This window comes from Culex pipiens, chromosome 1, assembly GCF_016801865.2.
Source record: "Culex pipiens pallens isolate TS chromosome 1, TS_CPP_V2, whole genome shotgun sequence".
NCBI classification, from domain to species: Eukaryota; Metazoa; Arthropoda; class Insecta; order Diptera; family Culicidae; genus Culex; species Culex pipiens.
In genome coordinates, this window is record NC_068937.1 from 22,964,909 (window position 1) to 22,986,812 (window position 21,904).

Consider the following 21,904-nt stretch of genomic DNA (forward strand, 5'->3'; position numbering starts at 1 on the left):
TCCGGTGCATTCATGCACTTTGAACCCTTAGTCACCCCGTTGTTGCCGCGAAATATGTCCTTTAGATTCGTTCAGTCCGAGTCGGAGAAGACGGTCAGGAACAGCCGACAACGATGAGTGGGTGAGGCCGGATTTGGAGGAAAGATTAATTTAAAACATGTCCTGATAAAATAATCATGCTGCAAATTACCTTCCGTTACGATTATCGACTATTTTGCGATAATTTTAGTCAAGACGGGACGGAATATCGTTACCGATTCCTCAAAACTAGCTCAAAATCGCCCGTCTGCCACTTTGCTCAAAGGAAAGACAAACTTTGTGACGTCACAGTGTTCCTCTTCAACTGTGCACGGAGATAAAAAATTTCGAAAAATGAATTTTCATGCGAAAACTGACGTTTTATTTTTTTCTGCGTGTTCGCACTAATATAACCTTACAAAGACAGCCCAACCTGTCTTAGAGTAACCTTGCAACTCACCACCTCGTCGCCCCAACTGAGACCAATTGTCAAACTGTGACTGCCCAGTGAGTTTGACTCGTCGCGAATCAATGTTTGTTTTGAAAAGATCGAGCAAACTGTCAACCGAAAAGTGCCCAGTGAGCTTCACTCGTCGCGAAGCGACGCAGAAACTCCCCAGAAACGTCACTGTCACGAGGGGGCAGGACGCTGATCATTCTTTTCTCCTTTTTGGGGGGGATCCATTCTGACAACGTTTCCTCCACTTATTAGGCCCTCGTGTTCAGCCATTATTTCGGGAGGTGGTAATTTATGTACACATTTTTCCAGGCTCTCAAACGCACAATGCGGCGCGCGCATTTATCCCGGGGATGGTTTTTGCTTTCTTTCAGGTTAAAAGGTTTTTTTTCTGCGCCGACCCCTGACCGCGGAGATTCGAATAGCTTGGGCTTTTGTTGTTCTGAAGAAGCGCTTCTCGTGTTGATGATGGTCGTCGCGCTGTCAGGAGCATGACCAAATTGGATCGTTAGCTAATTCGTGGACGTCCCACCGGGCCCCGGGTTGCCACGATTAACTTCTTCAATTGACCTGCCCGGTCAGTGTATTGCTCCAGGTATGGACGGTAGAAAAAGGAGCCCACTACTGGGCAGTTCGTCGTGGAGATAAAAGCGTTTTTCAACATGATTCTATTGTTGACCGGCGAAGCGGACGGGGGGTCTCGCGCGCAGCAATAAATATATCTTCACCCGAAAATCGTTCAATAACTATTATTAAATTTATCGAGCCCCGTGCCTAATGATGGCTAGTAAAAATACTTCATCATATAAAGACTTTTTTTTCGCTGGTTTCGTTGTTCTTCTAAGAAGTGGTGTCCGTTTCTGCGCGAGAAACGCTTGGAGGAAGAGCCGGGGGGTTAACAAATTGTCGGGGTCTCTAAGCGGTGTCTATCTGCAAGATATTTAAAAGCTCCAGCCACCTCACTACTAATGGATCTTGATAGGGATGATTTTGCCCGGTGACTGGAGCTGGAGCAACAACAACACAAAAAAGCGAGCTGAAAATAAATATATAAAGAGCGCGCGCGCACGAAACAGAAGCACGTTGATTTAATTCAAAATGTTAGCCAACCATGAAACAGTAGAAAAACGAACAGTGAAGTTTTTGAATGGATCGCTGATTGGGGAGAATTAACCCGGGCGAGCAGTAGCTGGAAACAATCTTAATAGCATTAAGGAATCGCAACAAAATGAAACTATCAGAATCTTGTCAAACTGCCTTAAAAAAAGTAAGGTTAGGTAATTTATAACTTTTTTCCTTACCAACTCCCCAACCTTCCCTCAAAAGTCCATCAAAGGGTCCTCCCGCAGCAAGTAATTACACGATGATGGAAGTTTCGGAATCCCGTGTTACCCACTGCTGGGCGCGACAGCCGCGCAATTATCTCCTTCTGTTTCCTCCTTCTCCTCCTCCTCACGTTGGTCCAGCATCTTCCCTCAAAAAATTTACCAACAGAGAAAAAAAAATCAAAGAAAAATATTCCCTTTTCAAGCTCCCTTTTTTGCCGTCTCTCCCTTAATAAAACGGTTAATTAACTTACAATTTTTCAGCGTACGCGCCCGCGAGTCGGTTCTTTCATTTCGGTTGTTATAAATACACTTGGGAGTTTTAAGATTTTTTTTTTGGTGGGGGGCCTTTTGTTCAGTTTTGCATTAAATTTTCCACTTCAAAAGTGCATCATGCAGAAAGAATTGACTGTGATTGCTTGTACTTTTAAGCGGAAGAGCAGCCGCTTTCAGACGCGGCGAATTTTTGTTTTATTTATAAGTTTTCGGTCAAAACAAAAATAAGGAAAAGGATTTTTCAGACAATTCGCGTAACAGTGCACCCACTGGGCACATGATGAGTGACAACTCTCAGCCTGAACGCCAAATCGGCGTGTTCAGTTTGTGAAACGTATTTGTTGTGACAAAGTGACAAGTGATTATTCCAGGCATTCAAGAAATATGATGACAAATTTTCCGATTTCTCAAGCTTTTGGAAGAATATTTACAATCGCAAAATCAATCAAAACAATAATAAGAAAGAGATTTATCAGTCAATTCACGCCACGCCACACTCACTGGGCACATGCAGAATGACAACTCTCAGCTTGATCGCAGCAGTTTCAAACCGTGTTTTTTTGTATTTATAAATGATTATTACAGGTTTTCAAGAAATATGATGATAAAATGTTCCTGATTTGTTGCTGCCGCTCATAAACAGCCGTTTTTTCAAGATTTTTGAGGAATTGTTACAATCTCAATCAATCAATCAAAACAATAATAAGAAAGAGATTTATCAGTCAATTAACGCCTCGCCACACTTACTGGGCACATGAAGAATGTCAACATTCGGCTTGATCGCAGCAAGCTGCTTCAAATGTCAAATTAGCGTTCTCACTTTTCAGTTTGTGAGACGTGTTTGTTGTGTTTACAAGTGATAATTCCTGGCATTCAAGAAATATGAAGACAAAATATTCCTGATTTGGGTGAATTCTTCAATAAATTATCACTAAAACCAAAACAATCGTACTGATCCAGAGTTTACAAGTGATTATTCTAAGCGTTCAAGAAATAAGAAGACAATATGATCCTGATTTGGCGCTGCCCCTTGTAAAACTCAGTTTTCCCAAGATTTTGGAGGATTTGTTACATTCGTAAAATCAAAACAATAATAAGAAAGAGTATTCTCAGTCAATTCACGCCCCGTAACACTCACTGGGCACATGAAGAATGTCAACCTTCAGCTTGATCGCAGCAAGCTGCATCAAAAGTCAACTGGCGTTCTCTTTTTCAGTTTGCAAACCGCGTTTGTTGTGATTACAAGTGAATATTTCAAGCTTTCAAGAAATATGATGACAAAATGTTCCAGATTTGGTGTTTTCTTCAACTTTTGGTAAAAATCATCACAAAACAGAAGGAATCGTGCTGCTCCCGGGCGCAGAACGAATTTGCCTTGTTTATAAGTGATTATTTTATGCCTTCAAGAAATATGATGACAGAATGTTCCTGATTTGATGCTGTAGCTCGTAAAATTACAATTTTTCACGCTTTTGGAAGAAAATTTTCAATCTCAAAATCAATCAAAACAATAACAACACCCTTACTAAAAATCATGATTTTCTGAGTTCAATCTCCCACTTTTCTATACGATTTTTTGAGTTCAGGTACTACAACCATAAAAATGGTTATATGGGTTGAACTGAAAAATTCGCTTGATAAGTGCGATATTGAACTCAGAAAATCATGATTTTTGGTAAGGGTAAAGAGAGAGATTTCTCAGTATATTCACGCAACGCCACACTCACTGGGCACATCAACTTTCAGCTTGATCGCAGCACGCTGCGTCAAACGTCGACTTGCGTTGTCAGTTTGCCCAACCAGTTTGTTGTGTTTACAAGTGATAATTCCAGGCATTCAAGAAATATGGAGACAAAATGTTCCTGATTTGGGTGAATTCTTCAACTTTTGTGAAAAAATATCACCAAAACCAAAGGAATCGTGCTGCTTCCGTCGAAAAAATATTACTTGTTTACAAATGAAAAAAAAACAGATTTCGCCGTCAATCCGTGCCACGCTACACTCACTGGGCACTTGAAAAACGTCAACATTCAGCTTCCGTCAAACGTCAAGCTGCGTTCTCAGTTTGCAAAACGCGTTTGTTGTGTGTACAAGTGATAATTCCAAGCATTCAAAAAATATAATGACAAAATGTTCCGGATTTGGTGTATTTCCTCCAACTTTTGGCTTTCAAGAAATATGATGACAAAACTGCTGCTGCCAACACGTTTCCTCCAGCATTCAACCAATATGATCAGCAAATCATGCGCAGCATCATGCCGCTCTCGTCGGCTTGTTCCGAACCGAATCCATCAAACAATAAAGCAAAAAAGAAAACAAAGTTGCATCGGCAAACGAGGCATCCAATTTATTAAATTTGTATGCAGTGCGCTCGTTACCGCAGGCTGCTGCCGTGTGAAAATTCTTCCTCCGAGCCTCGATGAATTATGACATATGTTACCTCGCCGGATCAGTCAGTAGTGGCGGCGGTCTGTAATGCACTTTCGCTTGCTCACTCTTCCCGTCCCGAGCACTACATGTTGAACATAATCGTTCTGTAATTTGCTTTCAATTAGATTCAATATTCCCGCCGGGGTCCGAGGCTCCTTTTTTCCTGTGCGAGTTTGCGCTCTACATTTGTGTGAGTGAGTATTTCTCCGACTCTTTCTCACCTTCACAATTTAATTATGTTTTAACCATCTGTTACCAACCGGCTCCACCAACTAGAGGCCCAATTTGGTTCCGGAGGTTGTTGTTGCACTTCCTTGTTTGACGCGTCGGTGGCGACGCGGCGTCGCGGCCTCTTTCTCACCGGCGCGGCGGCAGCGATCTGTTACTGCGCTCTCTCACTCTCTTTTTCCTCCATCCAATTGTATTATCATTACCGGTTTAGTGCTGTTTTTTTGTTCGATTTTTTTTTGTATTCGTTTTGTTACATTCCTACTCCTCCTCGCCAAACACACAGCTCGATGTGTGTGCGTACGTGCTCATTAATGTGAATTAAAAGTCAAATTGCATTTGTACGCACCAACGCGGATCTGATCGCGCGAAGCGATCGATGACAGGAAGAGGGAAAAAAACATTTGTACCGTTTTCAAGCTGTCATTTTGGGGTCGGCTAATGAGTCGCTAACAGGCTAGTTTCTCCTTTTTTCTAGGATGTTTTGATCAGAATTTTCATCATATTTCTTGAATGCTCAAATTTTCAAACAGATTTTGTCATCATATTTCTTGAAAGCTTGAAAATTTCACTTGTCAACATTGCAAACTCAAAACAAACACGATTCGCTTGCTGCGATCTCCAAATCAGCTGTCAACATTGGAGTGCCCAGTGAGTGTTGCTTGGGACGAATTGACAAAGTAAAGGAAACGAGTTCTTTGGAAGCTTCCTCATTTTGTGTGGATGTTTTGCAATCATGAAACTTGGTTGATTACTTTTATTTTGGAGAAATGTTGTCATCATATTTCTAGAATGCTTGAAATTTCCCCTTGTAAACAATGCCAACTTTGTTTGAAGACTCGAATTCGCTTGCTGCGACCCCAACTGTCAACTTAGATGAAGTGCCCAGTGAGCGTTGCTTGTAGTAAATTGACAAAGGAAAGTAACGAGTTCTTTGGAAGCTTCTCTCTTTTTGTGAATGTTTGGTAATTATGTCACTTTGTTTAATACTTCTGATTTGTCTGAAATTGTCATCATATTTCTTGAAAGCTAAAATTTTCACATGTAACCACTGCCAACTCTGTTTGAAGACTACGATTCGATTGCTGGGATCCTCAAAACAACTGTCAACTCTGGTGAAGTGCCCAGTGAGTGTGGCTTGGGACGAATTGATGAATTAAAGGAAACGAGTTGTTTGGAAGCTTCTCTCGTTTTATTAGGGGATGTTTTTCAATCATGAAATTTGGTCGATTACTTCTGATTTGGACAGATTTTAACAAAATTTCCAGCTCAGTTTGAATACTTCAATTCGCTTGCTGCGATCCCCAAAACAACTGTCAACTTTGGTGAAGTGCCCAGTGAGTGTGGCTTGAGACGAATTAGGACAGATTTTGTCATCATATTTCTTGAAAGTTTGTTTTTTGTAAACATTGCGAACTCAAAACAAAGACTACGCGTTTCCCGAAACAACTGTCATCCTTGAAGTGCCCAGTGAGTGTGGCTTGAGACGAATTGACGAAAAAGGGAAAATTTCTTTTGTTCTACCGGACACCACGAGCTTGGTTCGTCTAATTTTCATTACTTTCCATGTTTATTTCTCGTAATATTTTCCAGTTAAGTGTATGATCTTTACAATGCGCGTTCCATTTCGATTTCTCAGCGTTCGGCTTTGATGTGTTTGTGTACGGGTGTGTAAGTGAGTGTGTGCTGGTTGAGTCTATACAATCTGAGAGTACGATTTTTCCAGCTTGTTAACCTCTTTTTATGAGCTTTTTTTTGTTCTGATTATTTCTTCAAATTTGTTTGATTCGAAACGGAATGCTGCTACCGGGGGTGAGAATTTTCCACTTACAAACGTACGGAATATATTTATATCAATATGTACAATTTCCAATAACTACCTAGCTTACGTCGTTCACCCCCACTTGTGTGACGGAAACCAACCAACAAAATTATGTCTTCTTCTGCATTTTTAAAAATAGTTGTGTGTATCTCTGTTTATCATTTGTTTTGCTGCATAAAACTTAAGATGGAGGAATGTCTGTTTACATTTTCACTTCTGTTTATTTGTGACTTTCTTTAAAATTGTTTAATACTGCATCGCTTTTTCCGAGCCAAGGCGCACGCACTTTTTTAAACTAAATTTTGGCAAATCCGTTGCAACTCACTGCTTTTATTTCTTCTGTCATTTGTGGTTCCGGTTGAGCAAGTTTGGGTTGTGGTTCAGTCACAAAAGCGCAAAACATGATGAATGTCGGTCGGAGTTCTCACAGTCGCGAGAGCGCTAATTGGGCGGCAGCGGCAGCTGCTAAAATCATAAACATTTTTTTAAAAGCGTTTTGGGAAAAAGGCTTTCGTCACATTTCTTTTTTATGGGAAAAGGGAAATCACATGGGAAAAGAGCATGGGGAAATTGAAGGGGGACGAAAAGTTTACAACATTTTACACTTATAAAATAATTAAATAATTATTTTCAAATACTATTATCATAAATTAAGATTATAGTTAATAAATTTAGTTCTCGTTTGCCGGCGCCGATCTCTCACTGGTTAGTCTCTCTCTGCTCGCTCACGATGATTTTTTATTACCATTATCTATACAACAAAAACAAAATTAACCACGGCGAGTTGCTCCCGTCATCGTCTCTTTCTCCGAATCTTGAGAATATAAACTTATTTACACAAACACGCACTCGCGCTCGCTCAAAGTGGAAACGTCATCGGATTCTGACAGCACGCAGTTCAACCGTGCGCTGCGCGCACCCACTGGGCAAACCGGGCTTTGTTTACGTTTCGCGACCGTTTTCCGGATCTTTGGCAAATGTGGTCGCGCGATAAACGTAAACAATGCGCTGTCAAGCTTCCGCTTTTTTTCCTTTTTCACTAATGATTTCACTTTAAAAAATAATATCTGCTTTAAATAAATGCTATTAAAAATAATAATCACTATTTTCCTTTCGCGCATGCCTTCTGCTCTCCCTTTTATAGGTATGTATACGTATATATGAGTGTTGCGGGGTCAATCACACGGCGCAGTCTTCAGACCTGAATGTTTTCCTCCTCGTCGTCGCTGGCGGGATTGCTCTCGGACCGTCCCGGCGGGCTGCCGGGGTTGAGCGTTGGACTCGGCGACCGCCGGGGCTGACTGCTGAGACTGCTGGTGCTGCCGTGGTTGTTGTTGTTGTTTGAGTTACCTGCGCCATTGTTGTGACTGGCTGCGCTTCCGTTGCTGCCGCTTCCGCCGCCCGCTCCGGGACTGGTTTGGCTCCCCGGGACTCCGGCTCCGCCCACCTGGGAAGCTGCGGCTGCCGCGGCCACCGCCGCCTGCTGACTGCTCGCCTGGTAGTAGCTGCTCAGCGTGGACAGGGACGTGGAGGCCGACAGGTGTGGGAACGGGCCGCTCGGACCGGGGATGGTGTTGAGCGTTCCCAGGCCGGGCACTCCCGGGTAGATCCGGTACGGCAGAGGCTTCTGGAGGGCGGCGGCTGCGGCCGCGTGCCGGTAGTACGCGTCCACCGCACTCTGGGGCGCTCCCGGAGGACCGGCCTGGGCCGGGTACGGCCAACCGCCCAGATATGGGGGTCCTCCGTACAACCGCTGGAAGGCAGCGTAGTTTCCGGCTTCCGCTAGCAGCTCCAGCCCGACCGCGGTCTGGCGCTTCCATTTGGTTCTGGAAAAGGGAGAGAAAGAAGGGCAAAATAGGCTTTTAATTACGCTTTTCCTTGAATTACGACTCTATTAATCGACGCTCTGTTAGAGCCGGAGAGCGACTTGTTGTGTTATGTATAAATAAACGTTTATTGTTATTTTTGCGCATTTTTTCCGACATTAGCATCCATATCAGGTCGTAAGCAGTTTCCCAGTTTTGTTCCGTAAACCGAGCGCTCGCGCGCGTTGATCTATATTCGCCGATAAGACCGGTTTAAATGGCATATGCATGTTTTGCGCTAAGCTCACCCTACCCCCTCCCCCTTCCTTTTCATTATTATGCACACAGTTCATAACTTATAAAACATCAACCGCCAGCCAGACCCGGCACGGTTGGATGCGTTCATTCAGTTGCGTGCATCAACCACCAGACGGCGGGGTGTGAAATGCAACTTTGCGGCGGGGGGCGGGCAATTATTTCCAACAATTTCCACTTAATTGTTACCGCTGTTGTTTGAATTGGTGTCCCTTTTCCCGGGCGTGTAGCGTTGTTGCAAAGTTGCACGCATCTGCTCCACGCGACGTGCAAACTCGCTGGGTTGTTTGACAGTTTGTCACGCGGTGCGGTGCGACAAGCTCGCTGGGCAGTTTTTGGAGGTGGGTGACAGTGCGTTGTTGTGAGGAAAACAAATTTGTTTTTGGTGAAGAAAAGTGTTAAATTTTAAGCTTTCAAGAAATATGATGACCTATTTAGAGTTTTGACAGTTTGCACGCATTTTTGTGAGAATTTTCCAAGCTTTCAAGAAATATGATCACAACTTTTCCATGCGACATTCGACAGTTTGACAGATTATCACGCGGTTCGCCCACAAGTGCGTCAAGCTCATTGGGCAGTTTCGTGAAGTGTCAGTTCGTCGCGTCAAACGTGTTTTCGGTGCAGAAAAATGTGGAAAATCTAGGTTTTCAAGAAATATGATGACAAATTCTGACTTCAACCAGTTTGGTTAGCAAATTCCAAGCTTTCAAGAAATATGATGACCACCATCTCGAGAAGCCGCCATCACTCGAGCCAACATTCCGACGCGGCGTCACGCCGCGGGACATTCCACGATTCCCGGCGCGCCATCATCATCATCTCTTTGCCCGGCAATGGTTGCAATTACGGAGTGTGCAAGTACTGCTCCGCTCCAAACGAAGTGGAAAACGGCGCACGATTTACGAAAAAATGGCAGCAGGAACCTTATGGGAGATGTCCGAGGGGCGAGCGAACCAGTTTTCCGGCCTAACGTGGCAATTTAGTGGACCTCCCGATCGTTCCAGTGGGAAGTGAGAGAGGGTACAAAATGATCTCTTTTCTACCCGACAATCACGCAATTGATTCCGGTTCTGCAACGTTTAGAACGCATAAACGTTTTGGCGTGCGAGGCCCGGTCCCGACTTGTGCATTTGCATCGCCGGCCCGGGATCGTGCAAGAGGGAATAATTGGCCCCCGGTTCCCGGGAAGACCTATCACGCGCGGGGTTGCGAAGCAACCGCAATTACCGACGGCGGCCAGAACATCGCCCATTTAAAGTACAACAATGAAGCACAAAATGAGTTTTGTAGATGAAAAATCGCTACCTTCTCACTCGCACAACAACCCATGAATAATTGAAATATTCATTACTCATTATTTAATGTTTTCAGGTTATGTCTGTCTGCATTTTTGCACCGCCGCAACTCTCCACCCTCCCTCGGAATGCATCTCAACGCCGAGTAATGATATTATTTTCATGTAAATCGCCCCCTCTCCCTCGCGATCGTGAGCTCGCGCTCACGTGAGTGAGTGATAAATTTAATCAAGCAATGTTTCGCGGAAAAATATACACGACTCGGCGCGCCGCGCGGTCAGCCCATTACTACAAAGTAGTGGTCGCGTCGAGATTAAAGATTAAGACACTTGTAATTTGTATTGTTCGCTACAAAATGCACGAGCTCCGCTCGCCACCTCACCGATCGCGACTCAGCCAATCACGAGCCCGTCACCGTCGCCATTACTGACCGTTAAATCATTTTGTACGAGCGCTTAGCTCGCGCGACCCAGCTGGTTCCAGCTCAATAGCGACGACAGCCGGCAGCCATTTTTCTGTCCCGCTCTAACCACGCTCTAAAGTTTTACGAGTTTGTCACGGCTCCCCCCTCCTCGTCGCCTCAAGCTCATTGGGCATTTCCAGCTCATTGATTTTCGAAAAAAAAAGTCCAACTAACGAGCTCGAACTGGTTTTCTGGCTCGCTCTCTCGCTCGCTTCTGTCATAAAGGGGCTAAATGCAATAAATATAAAAATTTGCTTGTGTTCCCGCCCTCGCACCGGGCGAAGCCCGGTGAAGTGTGGCCGCCACAGCCATTGTGTACCGTACACAGATGGTGTCAATTACCGGTCCCGGCTAAATTCTTTCTTCGTGTTTTTTTTTTTCAGCCCGTTTGCAAAACTTTTCCCCTTGGGGCGAAATTGCCTTAAAAGTGCCGCGCACAAAGCAACGAGGGCGAATTAAGAGGCACTCGTTTTCCCCCTTTTGACAGTTTTTTTTTCTTTCCTCTTTTCTTTTGATTTCAAAAGAAAACGAAAACTCGTTAACCGGCAGCATCTTGTCCATTTGTCACCCTTCCACGTGCAGATTGATTCGCAATTTCGACGTAATCATAACTTTTTAATTAATCTCTCGGACCTCTCCGGAGATGCAAGCGAGGCTTGTTCAGCGAAAAAAAAAGTCATAAAAGTAATTTTTTAATCGGTTTTCTTGTTCTTCAAACTCCGACTACGAGAGGAAAAAACGTGAAAGGATCAAAACTTTCATTAATCACTCTGTCAACCCCTCCAGTCGGCAGGTTCGAGAAAAAGTTGAAAATATTGTCACCTTTTCCCGTACCCCTCGAGTCCCCTCTAAAGAAAGCGATTAATTTATCATTCTCCTCTGAACCGAACACGCTCCTGCGGAGCGTATCGCGCAATAAAACTCAAATTAAGCTGCCCTCCGTCGACGATTACGATCCTACCGATCTCCCGGACGATTCCCCGTCGATTAATTAGCTCGATATTGCACCAATACTAGCGCGCGAGCGCTTATAACTGTAAGTCGTGCCTCGTTGACGTTTCTTTTGTGTGCGACAAAAGAGTTCAACACAATAAAAGAATTCCATTTGCGACGGGGTTCCGAATTTGTGGCGTTTTTGCACGCGATTTGAATGTAAAACAAACTAAATTACTGTTTTTGAGGGGTGCGGGCCGAATTTGCCACACTAACGGTAACTGTCAAATGGTAACGGTCAATTCGCGACGAGCGCGAACTCATTAGGCACTTTTGCAACCTCCAATTTCATTTCTACCAAATGTCAATTTGCACACGATCAATTCACGACTAAGTCACACTCACTGGGCAGTTTGGAGAATTTGAGCTGTCAAACGCGATTCTACATCATGGCAACCACCGATTGCATTGCGTTGTTTTTGTTTACGTTTTTGAAGTGAAAAGAGTGTAAACGTGTTTGTAGAATGAACAATTCTTTGCTTTCAAGAAATATGATCACAACTATTATGATTAAATGTCGAATTGTGAAATTTCTATCAACTTTTCACAAGTGTTTAATTGAATCGTTGGTGCACACGATCAATTCACGACCCGTGCAAACTCATTGGGCAGTTCGAGGACCTCGAACTGTCAACCGCGATGTTGCATCCAAGCAACCTCCAATTGCTTTGCGTTGTTTTTGTTAACGTTCGTGAAGTGAAGTGTGTAAACGTGTTTCTAGAGTGAAAAAATCTTAGCTTTCAAGAAATATGACGACAAAATCGATTAAAATGCAGCAAATTTCCAAGCTTTCAGGAAATATGATCACAATTATCGACGAGTTGGAGCCCAAAAGCCGGCGTCATCCAGCCAACTTTTGCCAAATACAATCATAATTAGCGAACGGTCGTCGCCGGTCATCAAACGTCCCGCAGCGGAGGCCGATGTCCCTCCTACCGTCGGTCAAGTTGCCGCAGCGGCCGACCAAAGCAGCAGTAAAAAAAAACATGAAAAAGTTACCACCATTGATACATATCGCAGACACTTTCAATTAGGCTTCTCTAAAACAAATTTCCGCCCGTTCCCTCCCGCTCCTCCTACAAGTGAGCGCTCGAAGCCCAGTTTTGGGCAAGCTTCCAGATATCTCCGTGTAGGCATCAAAGTGATTTGGCACTCTTGAGGCACCTACACACGCTCAATCAATGAGCAGCCTCCAGGAGGGAAAAGAGGCCCCGAAAGTGAGTGGGTAATAATTAGAAGATGATATAGTGGAAAAAAAGCAAGAAACGAACCCGGAGAGATTTGTGCTGACTCAGTTTCCGGCGCCGCAGGATTCGGGTGTGGCGCCACCGGAAAGGTTACTCTTAAAAGCGCCCTTTGACGCCCCCGGTCCAGATCCTTTAATGAGTGGGCTCGAGATGCATCGCACTCGTCATCGTCGTCAAAGATCCTCTCTAAATCCAATTATGATCGAGCGTGAAAAAAGGTGAGACGCCGCTCGGCAGAGGTGTCTCCGAACCCTTGGACGCAGCGGGAAGTGACCTGGCTTGGCGCCCCTCCCTACAGCCAAATCGTCAAGTGTGAAATGACAAATGGGATTTGTCGAGGCGCTTCGGGGTCATACCGGCGCGCACCTTGTGCGCCAATTAATCATCACCAGTTGGAAGAAGTGCACGGAGCGGGGTGGGGGTTCCCAGCGCTACTTTACAAGAGATTTTCGTCGAAGCTAATTACCACCCGTGCAATTGGCCTCGTTTGCCCAAGCCTTTGATAAATCGTCATCTCGCGAGCGAGCGCGCTCGCAACGACGACTGAGTCCTGCTCTGCTCTTCGCACATGCAGTGTGTGTGTGTGCGGACATAATTTATAGTTTATATGCAAATTTATTACACTCAAGTATGAATAAATTTGTTAGTTTTGTGTTAATTCCTTGCGGTTTGCGCCGAGAGGAGCGCACATTGTTACTGTGAACGCAGCTCTCTTGTACGCCGGGTTTTTTTTTGCGAGGGACGAACGCTCTCATTCTTTTTACGATCGCTGAAACGACCGTAAAAAAGAGCTCAACAATGGGCACTCGACGACGACTGTTTGACGAATTCGCGGTAGTATTTGGATACGCAGAGGAAGAAAAAACCGCTGCCACTCGTAATAAATCAAATTCAAATTAGTAACGAAGCGCACGCATTAACGATTTATTGCTCGGTTTTTTGCCCGACCATTACCGGAAGCGAAAAGGATATTTAGGGTTATGTTTTACGAGTTTGGCGTTCCCGCGCGCGCGGAAAAGGAATCAATCGCGCACGAAGTGACACCGAAACTACCCGAAATTAATTTGTTAGCTCTCTATTTAGATGGTAATTTGGATGGCCTCGACGAAACACGGCAGCACCGTTAATTGTGTGTGGCGCCGGGTGTCATAAATCAAGCCTCGCTCAAAGTGGTTCAATTAGAGCGTGGAGGAGCTTTCGACCATTTTTCCGCTCGTTTTTCCACGGGTAAGCGTTTGTGCTGCCGATTGTGATCATAGCTCTCGAATGCTTGAAAAATCCGCTGCATTTTAAACAGTTTTGTCATCATATTTCTTGAAAGCTAGGAATTTATCACTTTTCTAACGCGTTTGCCACTTTTCACCTCGCGAACGTAAACAAAAACAAAGCACGCGACGCCTGCGGCGTGCTACTGTCAAAACGTCTAACTGCCCAGTGGTCGTCGCGCGCGACGAATTGACTTTGCGCAAATTTGCAAACGACAAATCTCTGATTGTTTTTAACAGTTTTTGTGATCATATTTCTTGAATGCTTGAAAATTCGCTGCATTTTAATCGATTTTGTCATCATATTTCTTGAAAGCAAAGATTTCTTTCACTCTCCAATCACGTTTGCACACTTTTCACCTCTCACGAACGTAAACAAAAACAACGCACACGCGACGCCTACTGCACGCCGCTGTCAAAACACCAAAACTGCCCAGTGGTCGTCGCTCGCGACGAATTGACGCGTGCTCAAGGAAACTTTTCCGCAGCGCAAGGAAAGGCAAATTTGCATACGACAAAACGCGTTAATTTCTGCCTTTATCTACAAGCGCCGATTGGCATGCAATAGTTAAACGCTGTTTTCCCCCTTCAAGCACGTCTTGGTGCAACTCGCGGCGGCGCACCTCATAAATAACAATCGCACTAGCGATTAAATCGACTTTTAAGCGGTGTGGCGCCCTCTACGAGGGCGAAAAAGGACCGAAAAAAGGTGGAAAATTTAAGTTTACATACCAAAACTGAAGTACGAGTCCTGCGGGGAGACCAACAACCGAAAAGGGGGTTGTTGCGAGTTCATTAGTTATGGAGACCCGGAGCACTGTTATCTTAATAGCTTCGCTGCGGTTTTTATGCGGTTACAGTCGTAAGAATTTTTATGTTCTAACAGGCGAACGTTTGTTATCCTGGCCGGTTTGGAAACAAATTCGTTCCGAAGGTTTTATTGGGTCCGGCCACTTATGATTGTGGTGTGGTAAAACGGAACGAAAAAAAAGCTAAATTTTCTCATCGATAGAGCCCGATTGCTGGGCTGGGTATCACCAGTTGGTCAGGAACGGCAATCTGTGCTGTTTGCCGTCTGATCCCTTGGCCAATTGCGGGGACGGGTAATTTAATCAGGTATTAAATCATGTTATTTTTTCCATTGGTCTGGGGCCACAGCCGGGCAACGACGACGTTGCCCGGTAAAAATAATAAATAAATTGATATCGCAAAACCACAAACAATAAATCAAAGCCGTAATGACAGGTGCGTACGTGTGTTGGTCCGGCTGTCTGTTGACCAACGTCTGTCCGACTGACTGTTTGTTTGCCGCACAGCTGTCCACCACTGGCTGGGATTGGTAGCGCAGGGCAAAATAATAATTTAACATTTTGATCGAAAAACGAAATGACATAATTTGCATAGCGTTTGATGCGTTCCAATTGCCGGCCCCAGTTTGCGGTGGTGGTGACTGACAGTGATCCGACCTCCACTTCACGGCATATGGTTTAGACTCGACTTTCCCGCATGCTCTCTCTCTCGCACAACATACTATTGAAATATGATGATTATACGGTTTACACAAATGCACGGTGATTCTTCCATTAGCGATGTTTGTTCTGGCGGTGTGTGCTTTTTGCTCATTAGCGAAATGACCGGTTTGGCGACTCAATTGACTCGCCCCCAGGTAATCGCCGTCATTTTGAGGTCGTTATTGTGATCATATTTCTCAAAAGTTTGAAAAACGCTGCAAAATTACCGCACCACGTGCCGCGAGCTGTCAAACTGCCCAGCGGTTGTGCTCGTGCGCGGTTGCAGCGCAGCTGTCAAAATTTCCAAACTAGCCCAGTGAGTTTGTCCACCCACGTTTTAATCGCTTCCAGCTGGAAAATTTTAATCCCCGTTCTAAATTGGATCCACTCACACCCCTTTTCCGAGGATTTCCAAGAATTCAATCAAACTTTACCCCTTTGAACTCTCGACACCTTCCCGGCCTGTGCAAATGAACTTAATTTCATCACGGGGTTTCGGTTCCGCCAGCTTCCGGAAGTGATAATTGCTAATTACATTATCCTCTGTTCCGCCCGCAGTCGCAGACTGCGCAAGCCGGCAGGTTCGGGGGGGTGGACGAAATCACTTCAAGCCCGTAGTTGACACCTCTCGCCGCAAAAACTATACACAAATTGGATTAGATTAAAATTTATTTTCCCCCGGCCTTCTTTTCGCCATGCCAACGACTCCTACACCAGGAAGAAGCTGCAAGAACCGCAAACCTCCGAAAATAAAAACTTTGAAGTTGCCTCCAATTTGTTCCTTCGTTCTTTCTCTGTGGTGTTTTCCCTTGTAATTTCCGACCGGACCGGTTCGCTTGGAAGCCGGCAGCCTCCGGCTGCTCATCTTCTTCCCCCTCGCTCTCTCTGCTGTTCGTTCTCTAGTATAGTAAATTATCGACAGTAATTTACATCTATTTGATTTTGTGGTTCCCTTCTTCCCCTTATGCGTGTGTTCGTGCTCATTGATAGTTTTGGGACTCTCTTCCCCCGATTCACCACGCAAACCCCATAACAAAGCATGTTATAATCTTGTTTATTTAATTTGATTCATTTAATGGCACATTGGACCACTCGATCACTTCTGCCTCAAGCTGGTGTGGTCCGGAATCGTCAATTTGTGAATGAAATCTGGAGCAGGCTGGGACAAAACCCGGGGGATATCCGGCATCACGCATGATTGGCCGCTGGAATGTGTAGTCTCTTCCTAGTTCCTCGTTCGGAATCAATTCGATCGCGTGTAACAAGGTGGAAAGGGAAATATTTGAACGAAGAATTTCACGGACGATACTCGATCGTTCGTGGGAACGACAATGACGCCTGCGTTGGAAACTGGAGAACTGTCAAGTAATGTACCTTCGCACATACGGTACGGAGTCATGCTCGAACGGTCCGGATTTGGTCCAGCGGCCGCTGGGAATGTCTGTGTGACCGGAGCTGATTTATTGAAATCGTAGACAGGCCGAGATCGCGCTCGGATTGCGAAACGCTGACGTGTAACGGAACCGGTTTCGGTGACAAATGTGCGCAAAAATGTGTCTTGAAATCCTTTGGGCACAGCTGCATTGTTTTGGTAGAGAAATGTCAAATATTTGCAGGAAAAACATGGTCAATTCGTGTTTGACGAAACTCACTGGGCACGTGGCACGTTTGACAGCTCATCACAGCAGTCTCTGCGAAGCAATGTTTTGATCGCGTTTGATTTCGACGAAAAAGTGTTAAATTTAGTTGTTTTCTAGCAAAAACGGTGAAATTTGATCACAAAAACTGAGGGGAAGCTGTAAGAAATGATAATTTTGAGCAATTTCTAAGCTTTCAAAAAAAATTGACAATTGTTATTGAATTTGGTCAATTCGTATGTGATGAAACTCACTAGGCACTTGGCACTTTTGGCAACTCATCGCAGCAGTCGCTGCGAAGCATTGTTTTGATCGCGTTCAGTTTCGGTAGAAAAAGTGTAAAAGTGAGTTGTTTTCTATGGCAAAACGGTGAAATTTTCCAAGCTTTCAAGAAATATGATCACAATTACTAGAAGGGCTGATAATCCTGAGCAATTTCTAAGCTTTCAAGAAATATGATGACCACTTTTATTGGAAGCTGACTTGCGGATGTTACGACCGTGTGTCAATTCGTGAGTGGTGAAACTCACTGGGCACAACGTTTGACAGCTCAGAACAGCTGCGCTGCTGCGCAGCATTGTTTTGATCGCGTTCAGTTTCGAAGGAAAAGTGCAAAAGTGAGTTGTTTTCCTGCTAAAACGGTGAACTTTTCCAAGCTTTCAAGAAATATGATCACAAAACCGGGAAGCAGCTAATAATTCCGAGCAAATTCTTAGCTTTCAAGAAATATGATGACACTTTCTGCTGAACAAAGGAGGAACCTACCTTCGATTTTGGTACCACGTCTTGACCTGGGTGTCGCTCAGTCCCAGCTTGTTCGCCAGCTCCATCCGGTCCTGCACGCTCAGGTACTTTTGCCGCTCGAAGCTCTTCTCCAGCGTCTGCAGCTGGTGGTCGGTGAAGGCCGTGCGCGCTTTCCGCTGCTTTTTACTCAGTCCGGACGAACCACCGAGCCCGAGGCCGTTCTTTATGCTGTTGCCGTCCTCGTCCTTGCCACCTGGGAAAAAAAGAACGATAAAGAATTCATTAGAACCTTCGCCTGACTCCGCGGGGAATCGATGACAGCGCGTCCCTCCGGGTACTCAATAAAACACGAACCAAAATTGAAAATCATTCAAATACTTAACTAGCTTTGACAGTTTGCATTCATTTTTAATAGACTCCTTCCTCCGGACCTTCGGTCCGAACCTAGCAAAAACCCAAAGTGCGAGCAATTAATCATCCTTTGTGACTCACTCCTTCTGCTCCAGGAGGAGCGCGGAGTTCGCGCGAGGCCCCGTTTCGTTCCCAATTATGTGAGAAACGGCAGTGACGGTGCAGTTTCACCCCGAGCGCTCTCGATCTTAATTATGCTTTTAAATATTTATAACAATAATAACAATCAGTAACAATAACACAGAGAAAAAGCAGAGCGAACCGAGAACGCACCAGGAGGTAAGCGGCGCGCCCGTTTCCAGAACATCGCTACTGTTGGCGGCTCATTGTGACATTTAAAAATCTATTAGGCTGCATTACGTCAGCAGATTCGATTGTGACATTCAGCTGCTGCTGCTGCCGATGGCAGCAGCCTCGAGGCAGTGCTGCCAGTAAAAGGTTATAAACGAGGAAAGAGTTTGATCACTTTGTTCGCGAGCAAATGACGGATTTCACAGTCGGGAAGCGCTTTGGCGTAAGCGCCACTTTTGCGCGACCCGAACAATAGGTCGTAATCAGATTGTGTATCGTTGTGTTGGTGAGGGGGTTAAAGTAGGATTTTATTGTAATTAATTGGACTCGAGAGGTGTCTAAACTGAGACCGCGAACCTCAATCATCTCGCTAAGCCGGCCGCGTTGACGGGTCAGAAATTGAGATAGTTTTGTAACAGTTGAAAAATTAGAGTACAAATTCGGATTTTATTCAAATTTTAATCCACGCCGACTTATCGTGCGTATCAGAGGGTAATTTTCAGCCGTTTGTTTTCCGCGCCCATCGCAGTAACCATATTTCATCGAGTAATATACACGTCAGCCGAGTTTGGACAAATTGGTGCGCGAGGGGCCGCTACTGTACCTGCCCGTCATAAAAAAGCACGAGTGCATGAAACTATTCTCATCGAGTACGGCGGCGGCGAGGGGCCGCTCGAAATTAGCATCTAATCTAAAAGGCTAACAGCCATCGAATTATCATAGCACTCCAATCTAACGCTAAATTCAACACCTGTTTATGCTGTTAATGTCCTCCTCCCCTCCTTCTCCTCGCCACTTCTAAGCACTTCTCATCAACCCGGGCTCCAGGTAGAACTTGTAGAAGTTAATCTTTCGTAACTGCATCGCGAGATGTGCAAACCCGCTGGGTTGTGAAACGTGCCATTTAGAGAGACGCTCTCCACCGCTGGGCTGTCTAATTGACGTTTCGATCCGTTGCGGCGGCGCCGCCGGCGCCATTTTGGATTTTTTTGTTCGTTCTTTTGCAGAGATTCCGCGCGATAACCGGAACGGGACCGAAGCCGACGCGAAGAACAAAGTTTTCATTTAATTAATATAAATTGCATGAAATTGCAACTTTTGAAGCATTCGCGAGCATGACTTGTCAAACGAGCTGTCAGTCACCCTTGCGCGATGCGCGAGGGGCTCTCCAAAAGTGCAAGCCCCAAAAATTTTTCGAAGGAAACGAGTTTCGGGAGTCGCATTCCTGCGAATCGTTCGCGACGCCGGAGGAAGAAAATCACTTAAGCTAAAAATTATCATCATTTTGTCATGTCATGTCCAGGTAATTATAGTTTTATTGATTCGCAAACCCCGTACACATAATGATCATTTATAACTCCTTTTCATTTCTGCTCGAGCGTGCAACGGATCGTGGCAGGCTGTTGCAATTTTTATCGCGAGACTGTCGACGGGGGAAAAATCAAAACTTATTAATTTTATTTCTTCATTTCGCCATGCAGCCAATCAAACCAAGCAGGCGGATAAAAAACGCGGCTAGCAAATCAAGAAGCATGAATTTTAATTGAACGAATAATATCCGTTATCTCGCTGCAGCTGCACGTTGACCACGTTGCAAAACGATTGGCAAATGTCAGTCCGCATTAGCCGATCAAAAGGCCGACCCCGAGAGCAAAGTATGTGTGAAAATTGCCAACCTAATCACACACACACACACGCTCCTCCTCCTGCACCCCCTTGTTTACAAATCCATTAACGTCAACTGTAATGTGCTACCGCATAATGTGCTGTCATCTGGATCCCGCGCGTCCTCGAATCGGTTGTGCTAGGTTGCAAAGTTGTCGGTAAACTTGGAGTTGCCGTCGCCGCCACCGCAGCTATCATTACCCTCTTGCGGGTTGATGATGATTGCCCATGTTTCACCACCGCCACCTCCGCCAACAACGATCGCGTCGTCGTCGTTTGTCGTCAGGGTTTATGGGAATGCACCCACTCACCGAGTGGGTCTAATTATGACAACGAGATGCACTTTAGTACGGGTGGGAACGATGGCTTGACGAGGAATTGCCCTGGGAAGATGACGCCGAAACGGGTTCGTCTTGTTTTGGAACAATCTGGAGCGGTCGGGAACGTTTTGTGATCATATTTCTTGAAAGCCAAAATTTTAAAACACTTTTCCAACTGATTTGATGCAATTGATTGAGCAACTGTTGCAAAAATGCCACAAAAACACGTTTTGCATTCAACACTTTTCACCAACTGACAACTGTCAAACTGTGTGCCCATTGAGTTTGACGTTTGACGCTTGAACAGTTGGAAGTGCCCAACGAGTTTGCCTATGTGCATTTTAACGTGTAAAAATACCAAAAAATCGCACTTTGTAGAAAAAAACAACGAGTTTTCTGAAGGATCCGCCAATTTATGATCATATTTCTTGAAAGCTAGGAAATTTACACAAAACACTGAATGTCCAACGGGCCTTTTATTGAAAAACAAAAAACAAATTAAGCAACAAAAATACACGTTTTGCAATCAACACTGACAACTGTCAAACTGTTTGCCCAGCGAGTTTGGCGTTTTCGTTTGAACTGATGGAAGTGCCCAACGGGTTTGAAATCGCGCAAAAGTATCCCAAAAATGAGTCAATTTCGTAAATTTATCGCCAAAACTGGAAGCAAAATGTTTCGCATCGAGTCAGGCTTGCCATTTCAGAGCATTTTGGAGCTGTTTGTGACCATATTTCTCGAAAGCTTGGAAAATTTTAAACAATGCGCTTCAAAAACTGTCTAACTGAGTGCCCAACGAGTTTGAGCCACGCGTTTGAACTGCAAATGATTGCATTCTTGCATGGTTCTGCCATTTGGGAGCAACCTGGAGCTGTCAAACTGTGTGCCGAGTTTGATTCCTTCGATTGAACAACAACAGACAAAAGTAAACAACGAAAACACCTTTGACAACTGTCAGATGGTGTGCCCAGTGAGTTTGACGTGTTCACTGGAAATGTTGACAAACTGCCCAAGGAGTTTGCACCCACCAAAAAGGAAGCCAATCGCGCCTTTCTCGGGAACCATTAGCGCGCGATTTACGGCTGCTCCCGGGACGGGAACGTCAAATTTTCCCATTTCCCACACCCCGAAAAAGAATCGCAAATCGCGCACTCCTGAGTGAGGTTAGGGGGTCGCCGGCGCACGCCCGACTTCTCGGCCCTCAGATTGCCGGGCTGAAATTGAAACGAATTTACTTATTATTGTAATTTCTGCAGCCTTTTTTAAAAGCTGTGTACTTAACCGAGAGCCAAGGATGCTGAGAAAACGACGGGCGAGAACGATTCAAATTATACACTGTACTTTTTCTCGAAATTAAGTACGTTCATTATTGTGTAAATCACGAAT

General features: G+C 44.9%; 2 protein-coding genes across 2 annotated transcripts in view; both read right to left on the minus strand.

Moving 5' to 3' along the window:
* The window catches only part of LOC120420190 (iron-sulfur cluster assembly 2 homolog, mitochondrial), a 454,760-nt gene that overhangs the window by 278,551 nt on the left and 154,305 nt on the right, over nucleotides 1–21,904 (minus strand). The gene's annotated exons all lie outside the window — the stretch shown is intronic.
* Nucleotides 6,283–21,904, minus strand: part of LOC120420178 (homeobox protein B-H1) — a 41,708-nt gene continuing 26,086 nt past the window's right edge. The window contains exons 2-3 of the mRNA XM_039583151.2: nucleotides 17,853–18,084; nucleotides 6,283–8,382 (exon numbers count right to left, since the gene is read on the minus strand). Of these exons, the coding sequence (XP_039439085.1) occupies nucleotides 7,752–8,382; nucleotides 17,853–18,084 (863 nt within the window). The 3' untranslated portion in view covers nucleotides 6,283–7,751. The remainder of the gene's footprint in view (nucleotides 8,383–17,852; nucleotides 18,085–21,904) is intronic.